General features: G+C 44.5%; 1 protein-coding gene across 3 annotated transcripts in view; it reads right to left on the bottom strand.

Moving 5' to 3' along the window:
* Positions 1-844: 844 nt before the first annotated feature.
* Positions 845-26,158, bottom strand: part of SLC16A12 (solute carrier family 16 member 12) — a 47,457-nt gene continuing 22,143 nt past the window's right edge. For 2 of the 3 annotated variants that reach the window (XM_038744395.1, XM_038744396.1), the window contains 4 exons: positions 22,657-22,800; positions 17,153-17,735; positions 7,440-7,699; positions 845-1,617 (listed from right to left, as the gene is read on the bottom strand). In XM_038744395.1, coding sequence (XP_038600323.1) covers positions 1,367-1,617; positions 7,440-7,699; positions 17,153-17,735; positions 22,657-22,800 — 1,238 coding nt within the window. In that variant the 3' untranslated portion in view covers positions 845-1,366. The remainder of the gene's footprint in view (positions 1,618-7,439; positions 7,700-17,152; positions 17,736-22,656; positions 22,801-26,158) is intronic. The other variant, XM_038744397.1, reaches the window with a different exon arrangement.

Here is a 26,158-nt window from a genome sequence, read left to right as displayed (position 1 = left end):
TCCAGTACAGTGCTCTGCACCCAGCAGCCTTTTACTAAATACCAGTGACGGCGATGACGACGATGATGGTGAGAGGTTCCTTCAGAACTTTCAAGTGGATGTTCACCCAGCCGTGGCGATTTATAAATACAATTTGGGTCAAAATATTCTGTTTGGTCATCAGAGTTTGATTCGGTTCCTCTGATCAGGATTTGTGAGTCTCTCAACATCTTCCTTGGTAAGAGCGAGAATCGTGGAGTCTCTTGGCTATCTTATTTTCAGCCCAGAATGGCAACTTCCACACCAGTCTTGAGGGGTCCCACTAGTTCCCCAGCTGACTTGCTGCTTGTGGTGTGTTTGAAGTATCTTTGGCTATTAGCTTTGACATCCCCTGCGAGATTCTCTTCCAGCTTCTTTTCAGCCCTCCTAATTTCCTTTTTGCTCCAGATCGGCCATGCTTTTAAAGGCTTTTCTGTTCTCTTTCCAGAAGTGGGGACGTTCCATTTTTTTTTAAGGAAGCCTTTTTCTTCCCGATGACCCCTTTTACTCTGGCCATTTGCTTGCAGCTTGTTTGTTGGGTCACCTGTTTTTGTTTTTTGGTAGGTAGCACGATTTGAGTTGGGTCTCTCATGAAGTGGTTTTTACTCCAGGCTCCTAGGACTGGGCTTCTAGGAGTTACAGTAAAGACATTCTCAAATGGTTGTTCAGTTCAGTGGTGGGAAGGGGGTGTTCTGATGGTATCGACACCTATTTGTTCTGTGCCGTTGTCTGTCTCCCCCTTCTAGTCCGTGAGCCCGTTGTTGGGTAGGGACTGTCTCTATATGTTGCCGACTTGTACTTCCCAAGTGCTCAGTACAGTGCCCTGCCCACAGTAAGCGCTCAATAAATACGATTGAATGAATGAATATTGGGGTTGCAGAACGAGGAAGTGTTAAGTCCCCTTCTTTCTCTATTCATCACTACTCTTTATGGGATTGGAACAGTGTTCTCTCAAAACTCTCGCCCTGCCTTCAGCGCCGTTAAGAAGCCCTTCATTACATTTGCCCCAGGGCCTGCTTGTTAAATGTCCAATCATTACTTCTAATTGCATTCAATTATGGTAGCAGCTTCCTCACATTTCCCCTGGAACACGGCTGGCCTAAGAATCAAATCAGAAATGATCTGGCATACGGCTCGAATGAAGAAAATACAGCTGATGGATCCAGGTTTATTTTATGATTTGTGTTCTTTATATACCAGTTGGCTTGTTGTTGTTTTTAAAAAAAGTAACAAAAGACATTGCTCCTTTGGTGGTAGCCAAAATAAACCTTCCCCAGACGGAGTGGCAATGCTGAAGGCTTGGAGGCTGGCGGGCAGGGAGGGAGGGCGGGGAGGGCTACTGTCTTTGTCATGTGTTGGCATAAGTGGTACCCCTCGGGGCCACGACCTCGCCTTCCTTCTGGTCTAATTCTCCTGCCACAGAATAAGCTACGGTTCCATTACTCCAGAGGCGCAGTTTGGGGTCGGGCTGTGGGGCAGGGCTTCTTTTCATCCTCTTGATGAGTCGAGCAAAGCCGAGTAGCACTGAACTGAAGATCATGGAAAATCCACAGAGGAGGAAGCTGCCAGTGTAGCTGCCAGTCGTATCCACTAGCCACCCTGTTGGCAAACAAGTAATCTCGTCAGATCATCTTGACACTTCTATTAATCACCATTTTCTCAATCATCTCTAACATACCTATTTATGCGGTATTTGTTAAGCGCTACGAGCCAGGCACCGTACTAGATACAAGGTCGTCGAGTTGGACACAGTCCATGTCCCAGAGTTTTCGTCCCCATTTTACTGACGAGGTAACTGAGGCACGGAGAAGGTAAGTGACCTGCCTAAGGTAATGCGGCAGACAAGTGGCAGAGCTGGGATTAGAAACCAGGTCCTCCAACTTCCAGGCCCGCGTTTCCTCCTCTAGGCCACACCACCTCTCTTTATACTCAGTTGCCTCCCCTAACTGGTTATTTTTAGTCCGTTTCTCCTCCCACTACAGGGTAAACTTCTTGAGGGCAGGGATTGTGTTCATTCAATCATATTTATTGAGCGCTCACTACGTGTGGATCACCGTACTAAGCACTCGGGAGAGTACAATACAACAATAAACATATTTCCTGCCCACAACGAGCTTGTGTCTACTTACTCTGTTAAACTCACTCTGTAGTACAGTGCTTTATATAGATTAAGCACTCAATCGATTGACTGATTCCCCATCCAATGAGTCAGTCACACTCAGACACCCAAGAAACCCAGCCCGGCTGCTTGGTTAACACCAGTCTCTCATTCCTAGCAATGTGGGGAAGGAGATTAATAATAATAATGCTGATGGCATTTATTAAGCGCTTACTATGTGCAAAGCACTGTTCTAAGCGCTGGGGAGGCTACAAGGTGATCAGGTTGCCCCACGGGGGGCTCACTGTCTTCATCCCCATTTTACAGATGAGGGAACTGAGGCACAGAGAAGTGAAGTGACTTGCCCAAAGTCCCACAGCCGACAAGTGGTGGAGCCGGGATTTGAACCCATGACCTCTGACTCTAAAGCCCGTGCTCTCGAGCCCAACCACGTCTATCTCCAATTTTGGAGATAGCAGTGGAAAGCCCATTCTGCCCTTTGATTCCTCGGAGCCAGGGCTGTCTTCAGACCTGGGTTCTAATCCTGGTTCTTCCACTTGCCTGTTGTGTAACATTTTCTCTATGCCTCAGGTTTCTCATCTGAAAAATGGGGACTCAATACCTATTCTCCTTTCTTCTTAGACTGTGAGCCCTACATGGGACAGGGCCTACATTGCATCTGATTATCTTGTATCTACCCTAGCACTTAATACTGTGCTTGGCACGTAGTCTGTTATTATTATTATCATTATTAGGCAGCAAGCGAGTGAGGTCCCTTCTAGTCCTTTCTAGCCTGTGAGCCCGCTGTTGGGTAGGGAACGTCTCTCTATGTTGCCGACTTGTACTTCCCAAGCGCTTAGTACAGTGCTCTGCACACAGTAAGCGCTCAATAAATACAATTGAATGAATGAACGAATGAAAGGTAGCTACAAGAAAGTGTGGCTGTGTTTAAAATTTTGGGAATCTCCTGCCTTTCTCCACTAGCGTTGGAGAGAGGCAGCGTGGCTCAGTGGAAAGAGCACGGGCTTTGGAGTCAGAGGTCATGGGTTCGAGTCCTGGCTCCACCACATGTCTGCTGTGTGACCCTGGGCAAGTCACTTAACTTCTCTGAACCTCAGTTACCTCATCTGAAAAATGGGGATGATGACTGTAAGCCCCACGCGGGACAACCTGATCACCTTGTATCTCCCCCCCAATGCCTAGAACAGTGTTTGCACATAGTAAGTGCTTAACAAATGTCATCATTATTATTATTATTATTATTATTATTAAGTGACACCTGCCTGAACAGGTATATTAGCTCTGTGGCTCTGGATTAAGGCATGGGGGATCGTGTGGTCCAGTAAGAAGCAGTGTGGTCTAGTGGATAGAGCACAGGCCTGGAAGTCGAAAGGACCTGGGTTCTAATCCCTGCTCTTCCACTTGTCTGCTGTGTGACTGTAGGCACGTCATTTCTCTGTGCCTCATCTGTAAAATGGGGATTAAGACCCATGTGGGACAGGGATTGTGTCCAATCTGATTAGTTTGTATCTACTCAGTGCTTAGTAATAATAATAATAATAACAATAATAATAATAATGGCATTTTTAAGTGCTTACTATGTGCCAGGCACAGTACTATGCGCTGGGGTGGATACAAGCAAATCGAGTCGGACACAGTCCCTGCCCCACATGGGGTTCACAGTCTCAATTCCCAAAAGCAGCGTGGTTCATTGGAAAGAGCCCGGGCTTGGGAGTCAGAGGTCATGGGTTCAAATCCCGGCTCCGCCACATGTCTGCTATGTGACCTTGGGCAAGTCACTTAACTTCTCTGAGCCTCAGTTACCTCATCTGTAAAATGAGGATTAAGACTGTGAGTCCCACGTGGGACAATCTGATCACCTTATATCCCCCCCCTCAGCGCTTAGAACAGTTCCTCACACATAATAAGCGCTTAACAAATGCCATCATTATTATTATTATTTTACAGATGAGGGAACTGAGACCCAGAGAACTGAAGTGACTTGCCTAAAGGCCACACAGCAGCCACGTGGTGGAGCGGGATTGGAAGCCATGACTTTGAATGAATTAATTAATTGTCCCAACACTGTTCGGGGATGCTGGTTGGCCTGGGTCTGAGCTGCTTGTGGAAAGCGAAGTGCTGGTTTTCTCCAGAGATTCAGCTTCCTGCTGGTGTGCCCACCTCCCCGCCCTCCTCTGTCTCCTTGCCGGTCCTGAATTCCCTCCTAGACCCTTAGGAACTCCAGAAAACCAGGCCATCCATCCCAATCACATCTTTTGGCGGGACCGCATGATCTCTCTCACATGAATCCATACCCTGGGAGTGGTTATTCTGTGGGCTCAAACTTCCCCCAACAGAGAGTCTTCAAAACCACTGGGCTCAGGTCTGGTCATTCCTAGCCTGTGGCTGCTTGGCCAAAGCGCTCCTGGAAGAGCTGAACAATGGCATAAATGTATCATGGTGAAGAAACCACACAGCTCTTCCCCCTTCATTTAATCAATGCTACGTATTATGTGTTTACTGTATGCAGGGTGATAGTAGTACTAGTGGTTACAGTTGGACTAGTAGTGGTAATTGTAGTAATAGTATTTATCAAGCCCTTACTACGTGCAGAGCATGCTGAAAGAAAACACAGAGGTCAAATTAAACACAGCACTGACCTAAGCCCTTGGGAGAATTTTTCTCTGAAACCATGGGCTGGAAAGCAGTCTAGCATCTCCCTTTAACTCACATGGACCTTGACTTTATGGAGAAACCAGGACATTTCCAAAGACTACTGTTTTTAGGGCATTGATATTGTTACAGTTTGGGCACTGAGGATTGTTAAATGTTGGAATGGACTGAGAGCCTTTGGGAAAGCACCATCTAGTGATCAGCGCTTAGAACAGTGCTTTGCACATAGTAAGCGCTTAACAAATCATCATCATCATCATCATCAATCGTATTTATTGAGCGCTTACTGTGTGCAGAGCACTGTATTAAGCGCTTGGGAAGTACAAGTTGGCAACACATAGAGACAGTCCCTACCCAACAATGGGCTCACAGTCTAGAAGGGGGAGACAGAGAACAACAAATTAACAATTAACAAATGCCATCATTATTATTATTATTATCTGGGGAAATCTTTAATCTCTAAATTCAGTTCTTGATCAATCAGTGGTATTTATTGAGCACTCACTATGTGCTGAGCATTGGGTATCTCCTCTGGAGAGAGACAGGGCTCCCCGAGGTCTTCACATTCACGGGCTGCCGGGGAGTTTGGTCACCCACTAAAATTCACTGTTCCCCAGAGTTGGACGCCCCAGAGGGGGTGTGGGCATTTGCCCAGTGGCTTGTGGGCTAGAGGAGCAGCTTGACATAGTGAATAGGGAATGGGCTTGGAAGTCAGAAGGACCTGGGTTCTAATTCCGGCTCTGCCATGTGTCTGCTGTGTAACCTTGGGCAAGTCACGTAACTTCTCTGTGCCTCAGTTACCTCATCTGTTATACAATGGGGATTAAGAATGTGAGCCCCATTTGGGACAGGGACTGTGTCCAACCTGATTAATTTGTATCTACCCCAGTGCTTTAGAACAGTGCTTGGCACAAAGTATGTACTTAACAAGTACCATAATTATTATTGTTATTAGAGCTAGAGCTGGAGCTTGGGGAAGTCCAATATAACAGAATTAGCAGGCATGTTCCCCGCCCATGAGGAGGTTACAATCTAGAGAAGAGCTCTAAGCACTCAATAAATACAATTGAATGAATGACAGCCTGTGTCCAACCTGATTTGCTTGTATCCACCGTAGTGCTTGGCTCATAGCAAGCTCTTAATACTTATTACTCTATTTATTTATTTTATTTATACATATTTATTCTATTTATTTTATTGTGTTGATATGTTTTGTTTTGTTCTCTGTCTCCCCCCTTCTAGACTGTGAGCCCACTGTTGGGTAGGGACCGTCTCTGTTGCCAACTTGTACTTCCCAAGTGCTTAGTACAGTGCTCTGCACACAGTAAGCGCTCAATAAATACGATTGAGTGAATGAATGAATGAATGAAAAGCAGGAGCTTGGACCATGGCGGATAACAGAGTCAGGCAGAAACCTTCCATCCAGGAGGCCAGATATATTCCTACGATTCTAAGCTTCTCCAGGTTAAACTATCTCCAGGTTAGCAGGCCTTTGTTAAGTGCTTACTACGTGCCAGACACTGTTCTAAGCGCTGGGGTGGATATAAGCAAATTGGGGTGGACACAGTCCCTGTCCCTTTTGGAGCTCACGGTCTCAAACCCCACTTTACAGATGAGGCAACAGAGGCCCAGAGAAGTGAAATGACTTGCCCAAGATCACACAGCAGAGCCGGGATTAGAACCCATGACCTTCTGACTCCCAGGCTCGTGCTCTTCTCAGGGGATAGAAGGGGAGGAAGAAACATTTGTAGGGTGAAACGTCCAGGAGATCAAATCTACCAAGGTTTGGTGACCAGTTATTGAGTAAGGAGGACAAGTGGAGTTTGACATTTGGCTGCTTTTAGACTGTGAGCCCAATGTTGGGTAGGGACTGTCTCTATATGTTGCCAATTTGTACTTCCCAAGCACTTAGTACAGTGCTCTGCACATAGTAAACGCTCAATAAATATGATTGATTGATTGATTGATTTTGCTCACTCCTCATACCCTGGAGAAAGGCAGGGTAATAATAATAGCAATAATAATTATGGTACCTGTTAAGTACATACTTTGTGCCAAGCACTGTTCTAAAGCGCTGGGGTAGATACAAATCAATCAGGTTGGACACAGTCCCTGCCCCAAATGGGGCTCACACTCTTAATCCCCATTTTATAACAGATGAGGTAACTGAGGCACAGAGAAGTTATGTGACTTGCCCAAGGTCACACAGCAGACACATGGCAGAGCCGGAATCAGAACCCAGGTCCTTCTGACTTCCAACCCCATTCCCTATCCACTAAGTCAATCAATCAATCAATCAATCATGTTTATTGAGCGCTTACTGTGTGCAGAGCACTGTACTAAGTGCTTGGGAAGTACAAGTTGGCAACATATAGAGACGGTCCCTACCCAACAGTGGGCTCACAGTCTAGAAGGGGAAGACAGAGAACAACACCACACATATTAACAAAATAAAATAAATACAATAGATATGTACAAGTAAAATAAGCCACCGGGCAAATGCCCACACCCGCTCTGGGGTATCCAACTCTGGGGAACAGTGAATTTTAGTGGGTGACCAAACTTCCCGGCAGCCCATGAATGTGAAGACCTCGGGGAGCCCTGTCTCTTTCCAGAGGAGATACCAAAGCGGAGACAACCAGAGACTCACCTGCAATGGGGGGGCTCACCAAGTAGGGAACGGCGTGGAGGAAATACACCACGCCAAGGGCCGACGACAAGCAGCTGGTGCCCACCACGTCCGCGGTGACGACCGGGATCAGCGTCACGTAGGCACCGTCAAAGTACCCAAAGGTGCAAGAGAAAGGCACGAGGAGGGGGAAGCTCTGGAGTAGCGGAAGAAAGAGATAACAGAGACCATCTAGTCCCACCGCAAAGAGGTAGCAAATATGTCGGTAGCTCTTCAGACACCTGCGGATTTAGAGAACAGGGGTGAGATTGGCATAAATAGGCCCGATCTGCGAAGCTCGAGCAGTTTTTCCGCCAACTCGTGCCCCGATGAGGAGAAGGGAGCGCGGCTGATGGACGTCATTTCTGTTTTATCCATTTAACCGCATGTTAATAACAATTGTGGTATTTCCCCACTGTTGGGTAGGGACTGTCTCTATATGTTGCCAACTTGTACTTCCCAAGCGCTTAGTACAGTGCTCTGCACACAGTAAGCGCTCAATAAATACGATTGATTGATTGATTGATTAAGCGCTTACTGTGTGCCAAGCACTGTTCTAAGTGCTGGGGTAGACACAAGGTAACAGGTTGGACATAGAGCCTGTCCCACGTGGGGAAAGCAGTGTGGCTTAGTGGAAAGAGCCCGGGCTTGGGAGTCAGAGGACCAGGGTTCTAATCCCGGCTTCGCCACTTGTCAGCTGTGTGACCTTAGGCTAGTCACTTAACTTCTCTGTGCCTCAGTTACCTCATCTGTAAAATGGCGATTAAAAGTGTGAGCCCCATGTAGGACAACCTGATTACCCTGTAACTACTCCAGCACTTAGAACAGTGCTTGGCACATAGTAAGAGCTTAACAAATACCATTATTATTATTGTTATTATTATTATTATTATTATTATTAATCCCCATTTTATAGATGAGGGAACTGAGGCCCAAAGAAGTGAAGTGACTTGCCCAAGGTCACACTGCAGACAAGTGGCACAGCCAGTTCCTTTAATTCAATCATATTTATTAAGTACTTACTGTGTGCAGAGCACTGTACTAAGCACTTGGGAAAGTACATTACAACAATAAAACATAGTCCCAGGCCTGTGCTCTATCCACTAATAATAATAATAATGGTATTTGTTAAGCTCTTACTATGTGCAAAGCACTGTTCTAAGCACTGTGGGGATACAAGGTGATCAGGTTGTCCCACGTGGGGCTCACAGTCTTAATCCCTTACAGATGAGGGAACTGAGGCACAAAGAAGTTAAGTGACTTGCCCAACGTCACACAGCTGACATTTGGCGGAGTGGGGATTTGAACCCATGATCTCTGACTCCAAAGCCCGTGCTCTTTCCACCGAGCCACGCTGCTTTTCACTCTACCACACTGCTGCATATATACTGACATAATGCCCGTCTTTCAGAGCATTCTAAGCACTTTCAAACACCATGATGACGTAGTCTTCCATTACCAACGGACAAGCTTCAGTTCTGTCAGGAAGACTCCCGGAACCGAGAAAAAATGGGAAGAGGGTCATAGAAGATAGCCCTAACGGTTTTGGCAATGCCTCTCACACTCGCCCAAGCCTGCCGGTCTTGTTCCCGCTGGGGCAGAGGGGGCAAAAACTGAGGGGGCGAGGAGTGGGGTGGCACACTGTGAAGAGCACAGAATTATTTTACGTGCGAAACCCACTAGCAGCCATAGCTACTGCAGCACTGTATCGAGGCCAGGCTACTACTCTATTTATTTATTTATTTACTTTACTTGTATGTATCTATTCTATTTATTTATTTATTTATTTACTTTTTACTTGTACATATCTATTCTATTTTATTTTGTTAGTATGTTTTGTTAGTATGTTTCTATTTATTTATTTATTTACTTTACTTGTACATATCTATTCTATTTATTTGATTTTGTTAGTATGTTTGGTTTTGTTCTCTGTCTCCCCCTTTTAGACTGTGAGCCCACTGTTGGGTAGGGCCTGTCTCTATAGGTTGCCAACTTGTACTTCCCAAGCGCTTAGTACAGTGCTCTGCACACAGTAAGCGCTCAATAAATACGATTGATTGATTGATTGATTGACATTGTCGACCAGAAGGCATTTGCTAGGATAGCTGCCTTGGTAGCCGTTACAAGTCTTCCCTTCTACATTAGCCAGCTACTTTTAGGGAGATCAGAAACCTTCACCAACTGATCGTCTTCCTCCATTAGGCATTCCCTGATTCTGCCTGTTTCCCCCCAACCCCGTGGTGAGGTTTGGGCCAAACTTGTCCTGAATCAATGGTTTTTATTGAGTACTTACTGTGTGCAGAGCACTGTACTAAGCACTCATATCTACCTTCTAGACTGTTAGCCCACTATTGGGTAGGGACCGCCTCTATATGTTGTCAACTTGTACTTCCCAAGCGCTTAGTATGGTGCTCTGCACACAGTAAGCGCTCAATAAATACGATTGAATGAATGAACGAATACCCCAGGCCTTAAAACAGTGCTTGGTACATAGTAACCAACTTACACTTCCCAAGCGCTTAGTACAGTGCTCTGCACACAGTAAGCGCTCAATAAATACGATTGAATGAATGAATGAATGAACTTAATGGTAAACACGTTCTCTGTCCATAAGGAGATTACAGTCTAGAGGAAGAGACAGACATTAAAATAAAAAATTGTGGCTATGTATGTATGTGCTGTGAGACTGAAGTTGGAGTGGCTATCTAGTGCTTGAAAGGTACAGATCTAAGTGTATAGGTGAGGCAGAAGGGAGAGGAAGTAGGGGAAATGAGGGATTAATCGGGTAAGGCCTCCTGGGGGAGAGGTGATTTTAATAAAGCTTTGAAGGGGGAAGGAAATCCAGGCCAGAGGAAGGAAGTGGACAAGGAGTTGGTGGCAAGGAGGATGAGCTCGAGGTACAGTATGTGGTTATTATTATAATTATTATAATGGCATTTAGTAAGCGCTTACTATGTGCAAAGCACTGTTCTAAGCACTGGGGAGGTTACAAGGTGATCAGGATGTCCCACAGGGTGCTCACAGCCTTAATCCCCATTTTACAGATGCGGTAACTGAGGCCCAGAGAAGTGAAGTGACTTGCCCAAGGTCACACAGCTGACAACTGGCGGAGCCGGGATTTGAACCCATGACCTCTGACCCCAAAGCCCGGGCTCTTTCCACTGAGCCATGCTGCTTCTCATTGGTTGGGTGCTATGGGAGGACAGAGATTACAAACCCATTTCATATAGAGAAGCGGCGTGGCCTATTGGATGGAGCCCGGGCCTGGAAGCTAAAAGGACCCGAGTTCTAATCCTGGCTCTGCCACTTGTCCACTATGTGATTCTAGAGCAAGTCACTTTGCTTCTCTGTGCCTCAGTTCCCTCATCTGTAAAATGGGGATTAAGACTGCGAGCCCCATTTGGGACATGGACTGTGTCCAACCCAATTAGCTTGCATCTATCTCAGTGCTTCGTTCAGTGCCTGGCACATAGTAAGCGCCTATATACCATTTGAAAAAAAACTAATCAGGGAAAACCAAGGCACAGAGATTTGCGGTTTGCTCTTAAGATTAAAATCTCAGCCTTCTAACTCTCAACCCAATCCATCTCTCTGCTTCTATCAGCCCAGTGACATCTGGCACCTTCTTCGGCTTTATGCTCGTAAGACCAGATCTGAATTAGTGAGAAATCCAGATGATAATTTGTGATCACGGAGCGATCGCAGCCAGAACCGCCGTAAATTACACTCCAAGTACAGCAACGCAGTCTGCCCCTGCAGAACTAATCAGCTTTGCTGCTGTTCTTTCTACTTAAAATGTAATTTAAAACAAGTGTCTAGCCTGGAGATCCTCACTATGTCCTGTGGTCTTGTCTTGCCTTATGCCGTAGAGTCGTCTCTGACCCCTAGCAACTCCACCTCTCCCAGAATGCCCCACCTCCAAGTAATAATAATAATTGTAGTATTTGTTAAGTGCTTAGTATGAGCTACGCCCTAAGTAATAATAATAATAATAATAATAATAATAATAATAATAATGGCATTTATTAAGTGCTTCCTATGTGCAAAGCACTGTTCTAAGCGCTGGGGAGGTTACAAGGTGATCAGGTTATCCCACGGGGGGCTCACAGTCTTATTCCCCATTTTACAGACGAGGGAACTGAGGCACAGAGATGGTGTGACCTGCCCAAGGTCACACAGCAGACAAGTGGTGGAGCCAGGATTAGACAGGATTAGAACCCACAACCTTTTGAGTTCCAGGCCCGTGCTCTATCATCATCATCAGTCGTATTTATTGAGCACTTACTGTGTGCAGAGCACTGTACTAAGCGCTTGGGAAGTACAATTTGGCAACATATAGAGACAGTCCCTACCCAACAGTGGGCTCACAGTCTAAAAGGGGGAGACAGAGAACTAAACCAAACATGCTAACAAAATAAAATAAATAAGAATAGATATGTACAAGTAATGCTGCTTCAGACTCATTCTGTCTAAGCCCTACCTTCTGTACCACCAATGCACCTGGGTTTGTAGCCTTAAGCACTTTCATATCAATTCCTTCCCCAACCCCATGGTACTTATGCGTATACCCATTTATATTTTATTTTAATATCTATCTCCCCTTTTTAGGGTCCTTGTGATCAGGGATTATTTCTACCTATGACAATAATAATAGTAGTAATTGTGGTATGTGTTAAGCACTTACTATGTCCCAAGCACTGTACTAAGTGCTAGAGTAATTAATTAATTAATTAATTAATGATGGCATTTATTAAGTGCTTACTACGTGCAAAGCACTGTTCTAAGCGCTGAGGAGGTTACAAGGTGATCAGGTTGTCCCACGGGGGGTCACAGTCTTCATCCCCATTTTACAGATGAGGGAACTGAGGCACAGAGAAGTTAAGTGACTTGCCCAAATTCACACAGCTGACAATTGGCGGAGCCGAGATTTGAACCCGTGACCTCTGACTCCAAAGCCCGTGCTCTTTCCATTGAGCCATGCTGCTTCTCTGTAGAGTAGACACAAGATAATCAGGTCCCATCTGAGGAGAGTGAGTATTGAATCCCCATTTTGCAGATGAGGGGAATTGAGAACCAGAGAAGTGAAGTGACTTGTCCAAGGTCACACAGCAGATAAATGATGGAGCTGGGGTTAGAACCTAGGTTCTCTGATTCCCAGGCATGGAGTCAGCCACCCTCCTTCTAGACTGTGAGCCCACTGTTGGGTAGGGACCGTCTCTATATGTTGTCAACTTGTACCTCCCAAGCGCTTAGTACAGTGCTCTGCACACAGTAAGCGCTCAATAAATACGATTGAATGAATGAATGAATGCTTCACAATACAATAGAGTGTACTCTCCTATATTGTACTCTATCAAACATTCAGTACAGTGGTCCGCCCACAGTAAGAGCTCAAGAAATTCCATCGATTGAATGCCTGATTGATAATCCCCATAATAATAAAAATAATATTTATGGTTTTTGTTAAGCACTTCCTATGTGCCACGCACTGTACTAAGTACTGGGGTAATAATAATAATAATAATAATAATAATAGCATTTATTAAGCGCTTACTATGTGCAAAGCACAGTTCTAAGCGCTGGGGAGGTTACAAGGTGATCAGGTTGTCCCGCGGGGGGCACACAGTTTTAATCCCCATTTTACAGATGAGGGAACTGAGGCCCAGAGAAGTGAAGTGACTTGCCCAAAGTCACACAGCTGACAGCTGGCGGAGCCGGGATTTGAACCCATGACCTCTGACTCCAAAGCCCGGGCTCTTACCACTGAGCCGTGCTGCTTCAGATACGAGATCAACAGGTTGGACTCAGTCCCTGCACCACGTGGGGCTCACAGTCTTGAGCTCACAGATGAGGCAATTGCGGCCCAGAGAAATGAAGTGACTTGTCCAAGGTCACACAGCAGACCAGTGGTGGAGCTGGGATTAGAACCCAGAACCTTCTGATTCCCAGGCCTGTGCCCTATCCACTATGCTTTGCTGTTTCCCATAACGCACCCCCACTATGACCAGTTGAGCAAAGGACTGGCCCTACTGAGAGCTCACTTCCTCCAGGAGGCCTTCCCAGACTGAGCCCCCTCCTTCCTCTCCCCCTCGCCCCCCTCTCCATCCCCCCATCTTACCTCCTTCCCTTCCCCACAGCACCTGTATATATGTATATATGCTTGTACATATTTATTACTCTATTTATTTTACCTGTACATATCTATTCTATTTATTTTATTTTGTTAGTATGCTTGGTTTTGTTCTCTGTCTCCCCCTTTTAGACTGTGAGCCCACTGTTGGGTAGGAACTGTCTCTATGTGTTGCTAACTTGTACTTCCCAAGCGTTTAGTACAGTGCTCTGCACACAGTAAGTGCTCAATAAATATGATTGATTGATTGATTGATTGATTGATTGACTGCCCAGTCTTCTCAAGTGCCACCTGAGGCCACCAACCCGCAGGACCTTGTGTGGCCAGAGGCCTAGGCCAGAATGGAGTCCGGGGAACGCCTGATGTGGAGGGCATCTGGGAGAATTGAAGGAGCACACTAAGGGGACCCCGGTTGGCATCAGCGTCCTCAGCCCCCCGCTTGGGCCTTCTGTCCTTAGCAGCCAACCTGAGCCTGCAGAAAGCGGACCGTCAACTAGAGGCAAGATCTTAGTCCAGTGCTCTGCACACAGTAAGCGCTCAATAAATACAATTGAATGAATGAATGAAGACCACAGGGCTGGCCGGTAGTCAGGAGACCCGCTACTTGCCCGATGTGTGACCTTGGGTATTCGCTTCTTTCCTCTGGGCCTCAGTGTCCTCATCTGTACAATGGGGATAAGGTACCTGTTCTCCTTCCCTGTAAGACTGTGAGCCCCACGTGAGACAGGGACTGGGTCTGATCTGCTTTATTGTGTCTAGTTTAGTGCTGGTCATATAGCAAACACTTAATAAACTTTATTATCATCATCATCATCATCATGATCAGCTCCCCAACTCCAGAAGGGGCAAGGCTCCCATTTACTATTATTATCATTAATAATAATAATAATAATGTTTGTGGTATTTGTTAAGCACTTACTGTGTGCCAAGCACTGTTCTAAGAACTGGGGGAGATACAGCATGTAAAACAGTGCTCAGCACTTGGAACAGTGTCCACTGCATAGAACAGTGCTTTGCACGTAGTAAGTGCTTAACAAATGCTCATCATCATCATCATCATTATTATCAGCACCCCAACTCCAGAAGGGGCAAGGCTCCCATTTAATATTATTATTAATAATAATAGTAATAATAGTAAGTGCTTAACAAATACCGCAAACATTATTATTAATAATAATAATAATGTTTGCGGTATTTGTTAAGCACTTACTGTGTGCCAAGCACTGTTCTAAGAACTGGGGGGAGATACAATGCTTAGAATAGTGCTCAGCGCTTAGAATAGGGCTCAGCACTTAGAACAGTGCCCAGCACTTAGAAAAATGCTTTGCACATAGTAAGCGCTTAACAAATGACATCATTATTATCGTTATTACACGTTAATTAGGTTGGACACAGTCCTTGTCCCACATGGGGCTCACAGTCTACGTAGGAGGGAGTAGGATTAATCCTCATTTTCAGATGAGGAAACGGAGGCACAGAGAAATTAAGTGACTTGCCCAGGGTCATTCAGCAGACATGTGTTAGAGTCAGGATTAGAATCCAAATCCTCTGAATCCCAGATCCGTGCTCTTCCAAATTTCTCAGGTGGCAGTGTTGGCAAACAGGCCAGAGCCCCGGGGGACAAGGTTTGCAGCACCATTCTCAGTCCCAGAGTGCTACCATAATTTATTTTACCTTCTGTCTCCCCCTTTAGACTGTAAACTCCTTGTGAGCACGGAACATATCTACCAACTTGTTATATGGTACTCTCCAGAGTGGTTAGTACAGTGCTCTGCACGCAGTAAGCATTCAAAAATACTATTGACTGGTAAATATGATTGAAAAATCATCATCATCATTAATGGTATTTATTGAACACTTACTATGTGCAGAGCATTATACCAAGTGCTTGGGAGAGTACAACAGTGCTGGCAATGTGTTCCCTACCCACAACTGGCTTATAGTCAAATAAGAATAATAATGATAATGATAATTATGGTACTTGTTAAGCACTTACTATATGCCAAGCACGGTTCTAAGCGCTGGGGTACATACAAATTAATCAGGTTGGACACAATTCCAGTCCCACATGGGGCTCACGCTCTTATCCCCATTTTAATAATAATAATGATGGTATTTAAGCACATACTATGTGCCAAGCACTGGTAACTGAGGCCCAGAGAAGTGAAGTGACTTTCCCAAGGTCACACAGCAGACATGTGGTGGGGACAGGATTAGAACCAAGGTCCTTCTGACGCCCAGGCCTGTGCTCTATCCACTAAGCCACGCTGCTCCCTATCTAGAGGGGGAGACAGACAGTAATATAAATAATTTTTATTATGTAATTTAAAGATAAGTTTCAAAGTTCTGTGAAGTTGAGGGTGGGGTGGATATCAAACGACTGAAGGTCATACTGTCAAGTACACGGCTTATAAATATCATATATATCTGGTTATATGTATATATATATATGTATGTATATATATATATATATATATATATATCAAGCAAATGAAATTAAGGAACAAACTAAATACTTCTTATAGAAAGATCTTGTATTGTAATAAAACACTTGTATTTCCCCAGAGATGGAATAGGATGAATCCAGTTGAAAAATAAGCCACTTCAGACATTAAATTAGTAGGGTAATTATGTTGCAAAAGAAAATACATTTAGCAAATGACCAATTTTCATACAAGGCCTTAGGGTTTAATAAGCAAATAAAATCAATGATCTTCCCATTAATCCAAGTAACGCTTCATTTAGACTCTCTGCATGTTAAAATGACAGACAGCAGTATTGCCAGATTTATGATTATTGAGAAAATTAAAGGAGAAAATAATTGTTGGAGAGTAAGTACCAAAACGGTAAAAATAAAAAAGAGAGTGTTTTTTGTTTAGCTTTGCGATGCAGAAGCTGAGAGGGGAGAGAATCTGTTTCAAATGAAATACAGTTGTGAAGTTCTGGAAGAATTTGCTCTTTTTATCTAACATCGAAATATTGAGGGAAAAGAAAACAACTGTCAAAAATAAATCAATCTCAGTCATCCAGTGGGTACTTACTGCATAAATATGATTAATTGATCTTCAAAACCAATAAATGTGGGGCTAATGGCTGAATGAGGAAAAATGAGTGCCAAGCTGGGGGTGGTGGCTCAACTACAGCATGGCTCAGTGGAAAGAACCCGGGCTTTGGAGTCAGAGGTCATGGGTTCAAATCCCAGCTCTGCCAATTGTCAGCTGTGTGACTTTGGGCAAGTCACTTCACTTCTCTGTGCCTCAGTTCCCTCATCTGTAAAATGGGGATGAAGACTGTGAGCCCCCCGTGGGACAACCTGATCACCTTGTAACCTCCCCAGTGCTTAGAACAGTGCTTTGCACATAGTAAGCTCTTAATAAATGCCATTATTATTATCCAACAAGTGATCAATCAGTCAATCAAGTCATTGATTCATTCAATCGTATTTATTGAGCGCTTACTGTGTGCAGAGCACTGTACTAAGCTCTTGGGATGTACAAGTCGGCAACCTATAGAGACGGTCCCTACCCAACAGCGGGCGAGGAGTTCACGGCCTTCTGGTCCTTACCTTCGGTCCGCTACCCACCCAAAGGTGATATTTCCGATGATATCGATGACCCCAAGGATGCCCATGAGGAAGGCCGCTTGCTGGTGAGTCACTCCGACGCTCAACGCGTAAGGCACAAGGTACACAAAGAGAGGGCTGCAGCCGTATGCCATGAACAGGACGGACACGGCCAACACGAGGAAGTCTGGCAGCAGTAAAAAGTCGTATTCCCTCCGGGACGAGCAGCAGAGATTGGTCCCGGTCCAGTCTTGGGCCAAAGGCGAGCAGAGAGAAAAGTGCTTGAAATGGGGCTTGTGGGCTTTGGAGACAAGGTCCAGTTTGGCAGGATTTTGGCGATCATCTCTGAGCGCAATAGGCCTCATCAGAGCGCCGCAGACGCAGAGGTTCAGCACAAAGCCGCCGAGGATAAGCAACGCCCCACGCCAAGAAAACTGTTCGATCAGGACCTGAACGACGGGGGCCAGGACGAAGGTTCCGATCCCGCTCCCCGACAGCGCTATGCCGTAAGCCAAGGCTTTCCTTTTGTTGAAATATTTGCCCACCATCGCTATGGCGGGAGAATAGCAGAGGGCAAAGCCAATCCCTAGGAAAGACAGGGAGGTTATTCAACGGGAGGATTCCAGGGACAACTCATGCAGTTACTAAATTAAGGGGAAATCCTTTTCATTTATGATAATGATGATGGTATTTGTTAAGTGCTTACTATGTGCGAAGCACTGTTCTAAGCACTGGGGGGGATACAAGGTGATCAGGTTGTCCCACGTGGGGCTCACAGTCTTAATCCCCATTTTACAGATAGGTAACTGAGGCACAGAGAAGTTAAGTGACTTGCCCAAAGTCACACAGCTGACAAGTGGTGGAGCCGGGATTAGAACCCATGAACTCTCACTTCCAAGCCTGGGCTCTTTCCACTGAACCATGCTGCTTCTCTTATTTATGGTACTTGTTAAGCGCTTACTACATGCCAGGCACAAGAAGCAGCACGGCATAGTGGATAAAGCCCGGGCCTGAGAGTCAGAAGGTCATGGGTTTTAATCCCGGCTCTGCCACTTGTCTGCTGGGTGACCTTGGGCCAGTCATTTCACTTCTTCTGCACCTCAGTTCCCTCATCTGTAAAATGGGGATTGAGATTGTGAGCCCCACATGGGATGAGGGACTGTGTCCGACTCGATTTGCTTTTATCCACTCCAGCACTTAGTACAGTGCCTGGCATGTAGTAGGTGCTTAACAAATACCATCATTATTAGTAGTAATATTATCATCACTGTACTAAGAGCTGGGGTAGATACAGTCTTAATCCTCATTTTGCAGATGAGGTAACTGAGGTGCAAAGAAGTTAAGTGACTTGCCCACAGCAGACGAGGGGGGGATCAGGATTAGAATCCAGGTCCTCTAACTCCTAGGCCCATGCTCATTCCACTAGGCCATCCTCCAGAGAAAAGTTTGGGTGGGAGAAGTAATTAAATCTTCCATAAACCCCCCAAGTTAAAAGTCTGAGCTCTAATCCCTGCTCTGCTATTTGCCTGCTATGCGACCATAGTGAAGTCACTTCACTTCCCTGTACCTCAGTTTCCTCATCCTTAAAATGGGGATTCTTCTGCCTTATGCTTAGACTGTGAGCCCCGTGTGGGACAAAGACTAGTTCCGTTCTGATTATCCTAAAGATTCTCCCCAACCCCCCAGGGCTTGGCGCACACTAAATGCTTAACAAAATACTGTAGTTTTTCAGGCTACTTTCTAAGTCCTCCCAGGTAAACTTCAACCTCAGTCTGGTCAATCATTAATTCTCACATCTTGGATAGAGAAAAAGCCAAAGGGACTGGGTCAACACAGGCAAAAACAATGAAGCGGTGAAACTGGGGCCTTGAGGACAAATGTGAACCAAAGAAAGTTCTGTTTTCTTCATTAGCAGAGGCATTTCGAGTCTGAACCACCTACCCAGAGAACTGCATCAATACTCCACTGCCTCTTGCCATTGTAATAATAATAATAATAATAATAATAATAATAATAATAATAATAATAATAGTGGTATTTGTTAAGCGCTTACTATGTTCCAAGCACTGTACTAAGTGCTAGGCCCAGCGTAAATGGAAATATCTCTGGGCCCAGTTCCTCAGGGAATGACAATAGGTATGATGACTGCCTCCAGACTTGGTAGGGTACATAATAATCTGGGGCAAAAAGTTTATGTTTTCACCTTGTGAACTGTGTAACCGTTTGAAAACGGTAACCAAACGTGAGTTCATCCCCACCCACAGCAGTTGTGGCCCAATCAACCAATCAGTATTTACTGATATAATAAATGCATAGAATATTTATTGGGCACCTTCTGTTTGCAGAGCACTGTGCTTGGCGCTTGGGAGAGTACAATAGAATGAGAAGCAGCATGGCCTAGTGGATAGGGCACAGGCCTGGGAGTGGGAAGGTCATGGGTTCTAATTCCGGCTCTGCCACTTGTTCGCTGTGTGACCTTGGGCAAGTCACTTCATTTCTCTATGTCCGAGTTCCCTCATCTGAAAAAGGAGGATTGAGACTGTGGGACAAGGATTGTGTCCAACCTGATTAGCTTGTAGGTAGTCCAGTGCTCAGAAAAGTGCTTGGCACATAGTAAGTGCTTATCAGGTAGCATAACTACTACCATAATTATTATTATTATCATCATTACCAATCAGTATTATTTATTGAGTGCTTACTGGGTGCATAGAAGAAGGCAATGGCAACCACTTCCATATCTTTCCCAAGAAAACTCCACGGATACACATATCAGAACACCTTTATGAGAGAAGATGGAATGCTCTGAAGAGGTGTGTCCGCAGAGTCACTATGGGTTGGAAACGGCTCGACGGCCTTTGAAGAAGAAGAAAACTGGAAGCCCAGTGTCATACTAAGCTCTTGGGAGAGTGCAATACAATAGAGCTTACAGTTGCAATCCCCCTCTAGACTGTAAGGTCACTGTGGGCAGGGAATGTGTCTGTTAATTGTTATATTGTACTTTCCAAAGCACTTAGTACAATGCTCTGCACACAGTAAGCACTCTCCTAGGTCTTGGGCTGTTTCCACCAAGGAGACAATACTTCTCTCATTCTGGTTCTCATAAAAGAGGCTCCCTGGCTTTGGGAGAGTAGGTGATGGAATAATTTTGGTTACAAAGGCCTTTTTGTTGACTATAAACCTCTCTCACAAAGATTAGCATCACTGGGCAAAGCCAAACATTCTGCTATGCAGATTTTTACTTCTTGACCTGCTAGTGCAACTAGTTTAGCTGAAAGCTGCTCCCACAGTACCCGCCCTCAGGGGACCGATTCAAATCTTAAGTCACCATGACTACATCTGATTTTATTTGAGTTTGGAATCTATCTCGGCATAATTATTTCCATCTTATTCTGCGGGATGAAAAAAAAAATCTGGAGCAACTTTGAATACCAGGTCTGAATTTAAGCCGTTATATAATCAAGCCTTACCATCTACTTTAAAGGATTCAATCACCTTGCCCTCTCCTATCTTACCTTGCTGATTTCTTACTACAAGCCAGTACATTCCCTTTACTTCTCTACTCCAACATACTCATTATACTTCCAGCTCATATCTTGCTACATAGCCCTCATCCATGTCTTGCCTCTGGCCCAGAATTTCCTCTTCCTTCGTATTTGACAGGAGATTTCTCTCTCCTACCTTTTCCAAACTGAAAACACCATCCTTCCCCTCTAATCTTCTCCTTCAGCTACTGCCTCAGATCTCTCTTCCTTTAATGTCTATACTATGCTCCTCTGATATGATAACTCCTCTTCCTCTCTATCTCTATCGGAATCCCTCCAAATCTAAATTCCTCTCTCACTAGACACTGAGACTTCTTCTGGCTGAAGTCACAGATCACTTTCTCCTGGCTAAATCCAATGCTCTTTTCGTTGTTCTTATCATTCTCAACCAAGACTGTAAACTGTAAGCTCCTTGTGAGCAGGGAACATGTCTACCAACTCTGTTGTACTTTACTCTCCCAAGTGCTTAGTACAATGCTCTGCACATAAGTGCTTAATATATATGGTTGATTGGTTGATTAAACCTTTCTGCTGCCTTTGGATATGTTGGCCACCCACTCGCATTTGAAATATTTTAATGGCACTCACCTGGTTCTGCTGAACTCTCAGATGGCTGATTGATTGATTGATTGCTAGCTCCTTTGTCAATTCTTTCTCTTCTCCTAGCCCTTAAAATGTTAGCACCTCCAAGGTTCTAGCTTATGTTCTGACATGCTTGAATTGCCCCCTCCATTCAGAGTTCTCCATTTCACACCTTGTCCTAACTCCAAAACACCTCTTCTGAATATCTGGCTATCATTACAGTTTATCATGCCTAAAATTAAGCTCCTCATCTTTTTTTCTTTTCTAATAATAATAATAATAATGGTATTTGTTAAGCACTTACTATGTGCCAAGCACCGTTCTAAGTGCTGGGGTAGATACAAGGTAATCAGGTTGTCCCACCTGGAGCTCACAGTCTACATTCCCATTTTACAGATGAGGTAACTGAGGCATAGAGAAGTGAAGTGACTTGCCCAAAGTTGCACAGCTAAGTGGCAGAGGTGGGATTAGAACCCATGACCTCTGACTCACAAGTCTGTGTTCTTTCCATTAAGCCATGATGGGTCTCTATCACCAGTCACCATCATGACCCACTCTATTGATATTCATTTTCATCAACATCACCAACAATCCCCTCCCAAAGCAGCCCCTGCTTCAACCTAATTTTCCTCATTTTCTGATCCACCCATTCTTGCACCTGTCATTTTAACCAAGCAAAGTTACTTTCTGCCTCTATGCCACTATCAGACCAGGCCCCGAGGTAAGATGTCCTCCCCCTTCCCTCATTCAGTTTTCAGTCCCCCCCAACCCCAACAAAATTCCATGGACTATTTCCAAGTCCATATCCCAGAGAACCTAATCCAGAACCCGTGAGCCTTGTGGTTGTTCCAAAATGACTGATGATGGGTTCTAATCCCAGCTCCACTGTTTGCCAGATGTGTGACCTTGGACAAATCACTTAACTTCTCAGTGTCTTCAGTTAAAATGGGGATTCGATGTCTGTTCATCCTCCTACTTAGACTGTGAGCCCACATGGGACAGGGACTGTGTCCAACCTGATTAAGCTCATCTCTAGACTGTAAGCTCTCCTCTAGACTGTAGGCTCATCTCTAGACTATAAACTCAGTGTGGGCAAAAAACACGTTTACCAACTCTGTGACCCAGAGCTTAGAACAGTGCTTTGCACATAGTAAGCGCTTAATAAGTGCCATTAAAAAAAATCTGTATTCTCCCAAGCATTTACTACGGTGCTGTGCACACAGTAAGCATTTAATAAACACCATTGATTTGGCTGGTTGATTGAATGATGATGCCGAGGCTGATACCGATGACAGTAATGAGGCAGGACTGCTTTTCTGATCATGGGCTAAATGACGCTGGTCTGGGGTGTACCTTAAAACAAGTGGAAAACATCACACTGACCTGTAAGAACTCCAAGAGTGAGGTAGAGGTGCTGAAGGCTGGTGGCAAACGAACTTAGGATGAGACCAGAAGAAGCAAGTAAGCCTCCTAGTATGATTCCCACTTGGCAGGATAAATGATTACTGACAATACTCCCAAGCGGAGCTTAAAAACACAACAGCAGAGTTAATGCAAAGATCATGGGTTCTATGGCATAATACCCACTCCTCCCCGGTCCTCAAAGTACTTTAGCAACAAGTTTCTCCTTCTCCTTATTTAGAACATTTACCTAAGGGGTGAATCATACAGTTCTATTAATCAAAATGGACACCTCTTGCAGAACTTGGGTCAAAGAAATGGTTTTTAAAAAAGCCAGAGGATGAGCTAAATGTACTCTTTCCCAGATCCTTCTTCTGATGGGGCACGCTTCCTCGTAAATTTCACACCTCAGACTACAGACCTGCGGACTTGAGAAGACCAGCATGTGGCAAGAAATGGTAGCGATGATTGCACTGCAGATGGTATGTTATGACCAAAGGCAGCATGAAACATCCAATGTAGGATCTGGACCAAAGGGCCTGTCAATTTTGATTCTTCTCCGTAATTATTTCCAATGTGTCCACCCCACTGGGACATGTAAGCAAGTTGGAGAGCCATCACCGTTAGGGTAGGTGTGAGATCTGAGTACCTATGTGACAGATATTTAACCCAGCGCTATGACAAACAGTCTGGGCCTGTTGATTCAATGCCTAAACTAAACTTCTTTCTGTAATAAATAAAATGACAAAATGGCCCAGTCAGGCAGTCAGTCAATCGTACTTATCGAGAGCTTACTGTGTGCAGAGCACTGTATTAAGCTCTTAGGAGAGTACAATATAACAGACACATTCCCTACCCACAATGTAAGCCCAGTTATTCATTATTATTAGAGATCAGATGAGATCCACACCCCTACTATGCTTTAAGACTATACTTTCCAAAACTTGGGCTTCATCAGTGTTGATGAATCCCACTGTTGGCAAAAAAAAAAAAGTTCTGTCTCCTCTATTAGAGGTAGGCCAGGGATCATGTGGAATGTTGTGTCTGGTTTCCGTTGTATTTCCCTAAATCCTGACCATTCATTTCAAAGCACTGTCAGCTCTCTCCCTCCTACTTATCCACTCTTTTCTCCCACTACAGTCCAGCTCCCACTCTTTATTTTTTTCCAGCTAAAGTCTTGTTCTCATGTCTCGCCACCACTACCTTGCCTTTTCCTACTGCAGGTTTTTTTTTTTTCAATCAATGGCATTTATTGAGTGCTGACGGTGTACAGAGCACTGTACTAAGCATTTGGGAGAATATACTACAACAGCGTAGGTAGACAACTTCCCTGCCCACAAGGAGCTTACAGCCAATGCCCCCATCCCATTGCTACTCAGAGTGGCCTCAGAGCCAAAGCAGGCTAGGAGTGCAAAGAAGAGAAAAGGCCAGAACAGCCATGTCAACGTGTCACCACACAGCTGATCACCAGGCAGGTGCTCCAGTCAGTTGGAATCAATCAGTCAATCAATCAATGATATTATTGAGCATTTACTAGGAGCAGAGCACTGTACTAAATGCTTGAGAACAGTGCTTAGAACAATGTCCAATGCTTAGAACATAGTAAGTGCTTAATAAATGCCATTATTATTATTATTGAGAGAGTACAGTACTACATAATTGGCAGATACATTCCCCGCCCACAAGATTACAGTCTAGAGTGGGAGACAGACATTAATATGAATAATTAAGTAATTTATAAGATATAATTTAATGATATGAACATAAATGGAAGGCCCAAATAAGAACCAATCTCAACTTAATGCTCAACCTAATGCTTTTCAGTGCTTCCCTGCTGAAGTGCAATGAGAAAGACTACAGTCAAATCCCCCTAGAGATATTTGGCAAAAGACCCAGCCACCATTAGCCTCAGAAAGATATGGTCAGATTCTGAGGAAAATGTTCAACCTGTTCTTTAGGTTGGTCCAGTGCAGTCACGATAAGTGAAATCATTTATGCCTTCTAAATATTGGTACATTAATAGTAATTTGGGGACCAATTTTTTTCCATTTAAAATGAGGTATCACAGTGCAGGACAATGGAATCAAGGGGTTGATCTGTTGTTGTTGTTGAACCACTAAAATCTATCAATCAATTGTATTTATTGAGCGTTTACTATATGCAGATCACTGTACTAAATGCTTGGGAGAGTAGACTATAACAAAAGTTGGTAGATACTTTCCCTGCTCACAAGGAGCTTACAGTCTAGAGGGGGAGACACAAAGTAATATAAATAAATAGATTACGGATATGTGCGTAAGTGCTGTGGAGAGTGTAAAGGACTATGTGTACAGAATTGATCTGGAAATTAGTTAAGGTTATTTCTTGAGCTCTCACGACAGCAACTGTCTTCCTCTTAGAGCTAATCGAGCATTACTGAGGAGAAAAAAATTGTGAAATCCTTGGGGACTCACTTGATGATAAGACCATGTAAGAGCAGCGTGGCTCAGTGGAAACAGCACAGGCTTGGGAGTCAGAGGTCATGGGCTCTAATTCCGGCTCCGCTGCTTGTCTGCTGTGTGACTTTGGGCAAGTCACTTAACTTCTCTGTGCCTCAGTTACCTCATTTGTAAAATAGGGATTAAGACTGTGAGCCCCACGTGGGACAACCTGATCACCTTGTATCCTCCCCAGCGCTTAGAACTGTGCTTCGCACATAGTAAGCACTTAACAAATGTCATTATTATTATTTAAGCTACTTTTATATTTATGTTTGCTAGGGTTGAAGCCCATGAACCAATCTAACAACTGCAGTATGTGATAGAAATACATTTCAGCTGCTTATTTATTAACTCTATGGGCAGAGATCAAGTTTACATCTACATTTTGAGAAAAATCTAGCTTGCACCAGTGCCTAATGAGGAGAAAATAATAGAAATGGAAATTGCTCTATTATGTGATTGGTAGCAGAAATTAGATACACACAGCCAATAGACCAATACTTACTTCCACACATTGACTTGTAATACTGTAAGCTCTCTATCAGCAGGGAACGTGCTCACTGATTCTGTTCTATTACACTCTCCCAAGAGCTTAGCACAGTGCTCTGCACATAGTAAGTGCTCAATAAATATAACTGATTGATTGATTAGCAGGGGCCAACATCCTGGCCAGTTCAATATCTGGTATTCAATAGTCTGTGATCTTTAGCATGGCGTAGTGGATAGAGCACAGATTTGGGAGTCAGAAAGTCATGGGTTCTAATCCTGGCTCCACCACTTGACTGCTGTGTGACTTTGGGCAAGTCACTTCACTTCTCTGGGCCTCAGTTACCTCTTCTGCAAAATGGGGATTGAGAGTGTGAACATGGGGCAGGGACTGTGTCCAACCCGATTTGCTTATATCCGGCACTTAGTACAGAGCCTGGCACCCAGCAAGCAGTTAAACAATACCTCAATTGCTATTATTATTTTGTGGACCTCAGTTCCTATCTGCCCCAGCAGCA

The sequence above is a fragment of the Tachyglossus aculeatus genome, chromosome 3 (assembly GCF_015852505.1).
Source record: "Tachyglossus aculeatus isolate mTacAcu1 chromosome 3, mTacAcu1.pri, whole genome shotgun sequence".
NCBI lineage: Eukaryota > Metazoa > Chordata > Mammalia > Monotremata > Tachyglossidae > Tachyglossus > Tachyglossus aculeatus.
This window is presented reverse-complemented; position numbering and strand designations above follow the sequence as displayed.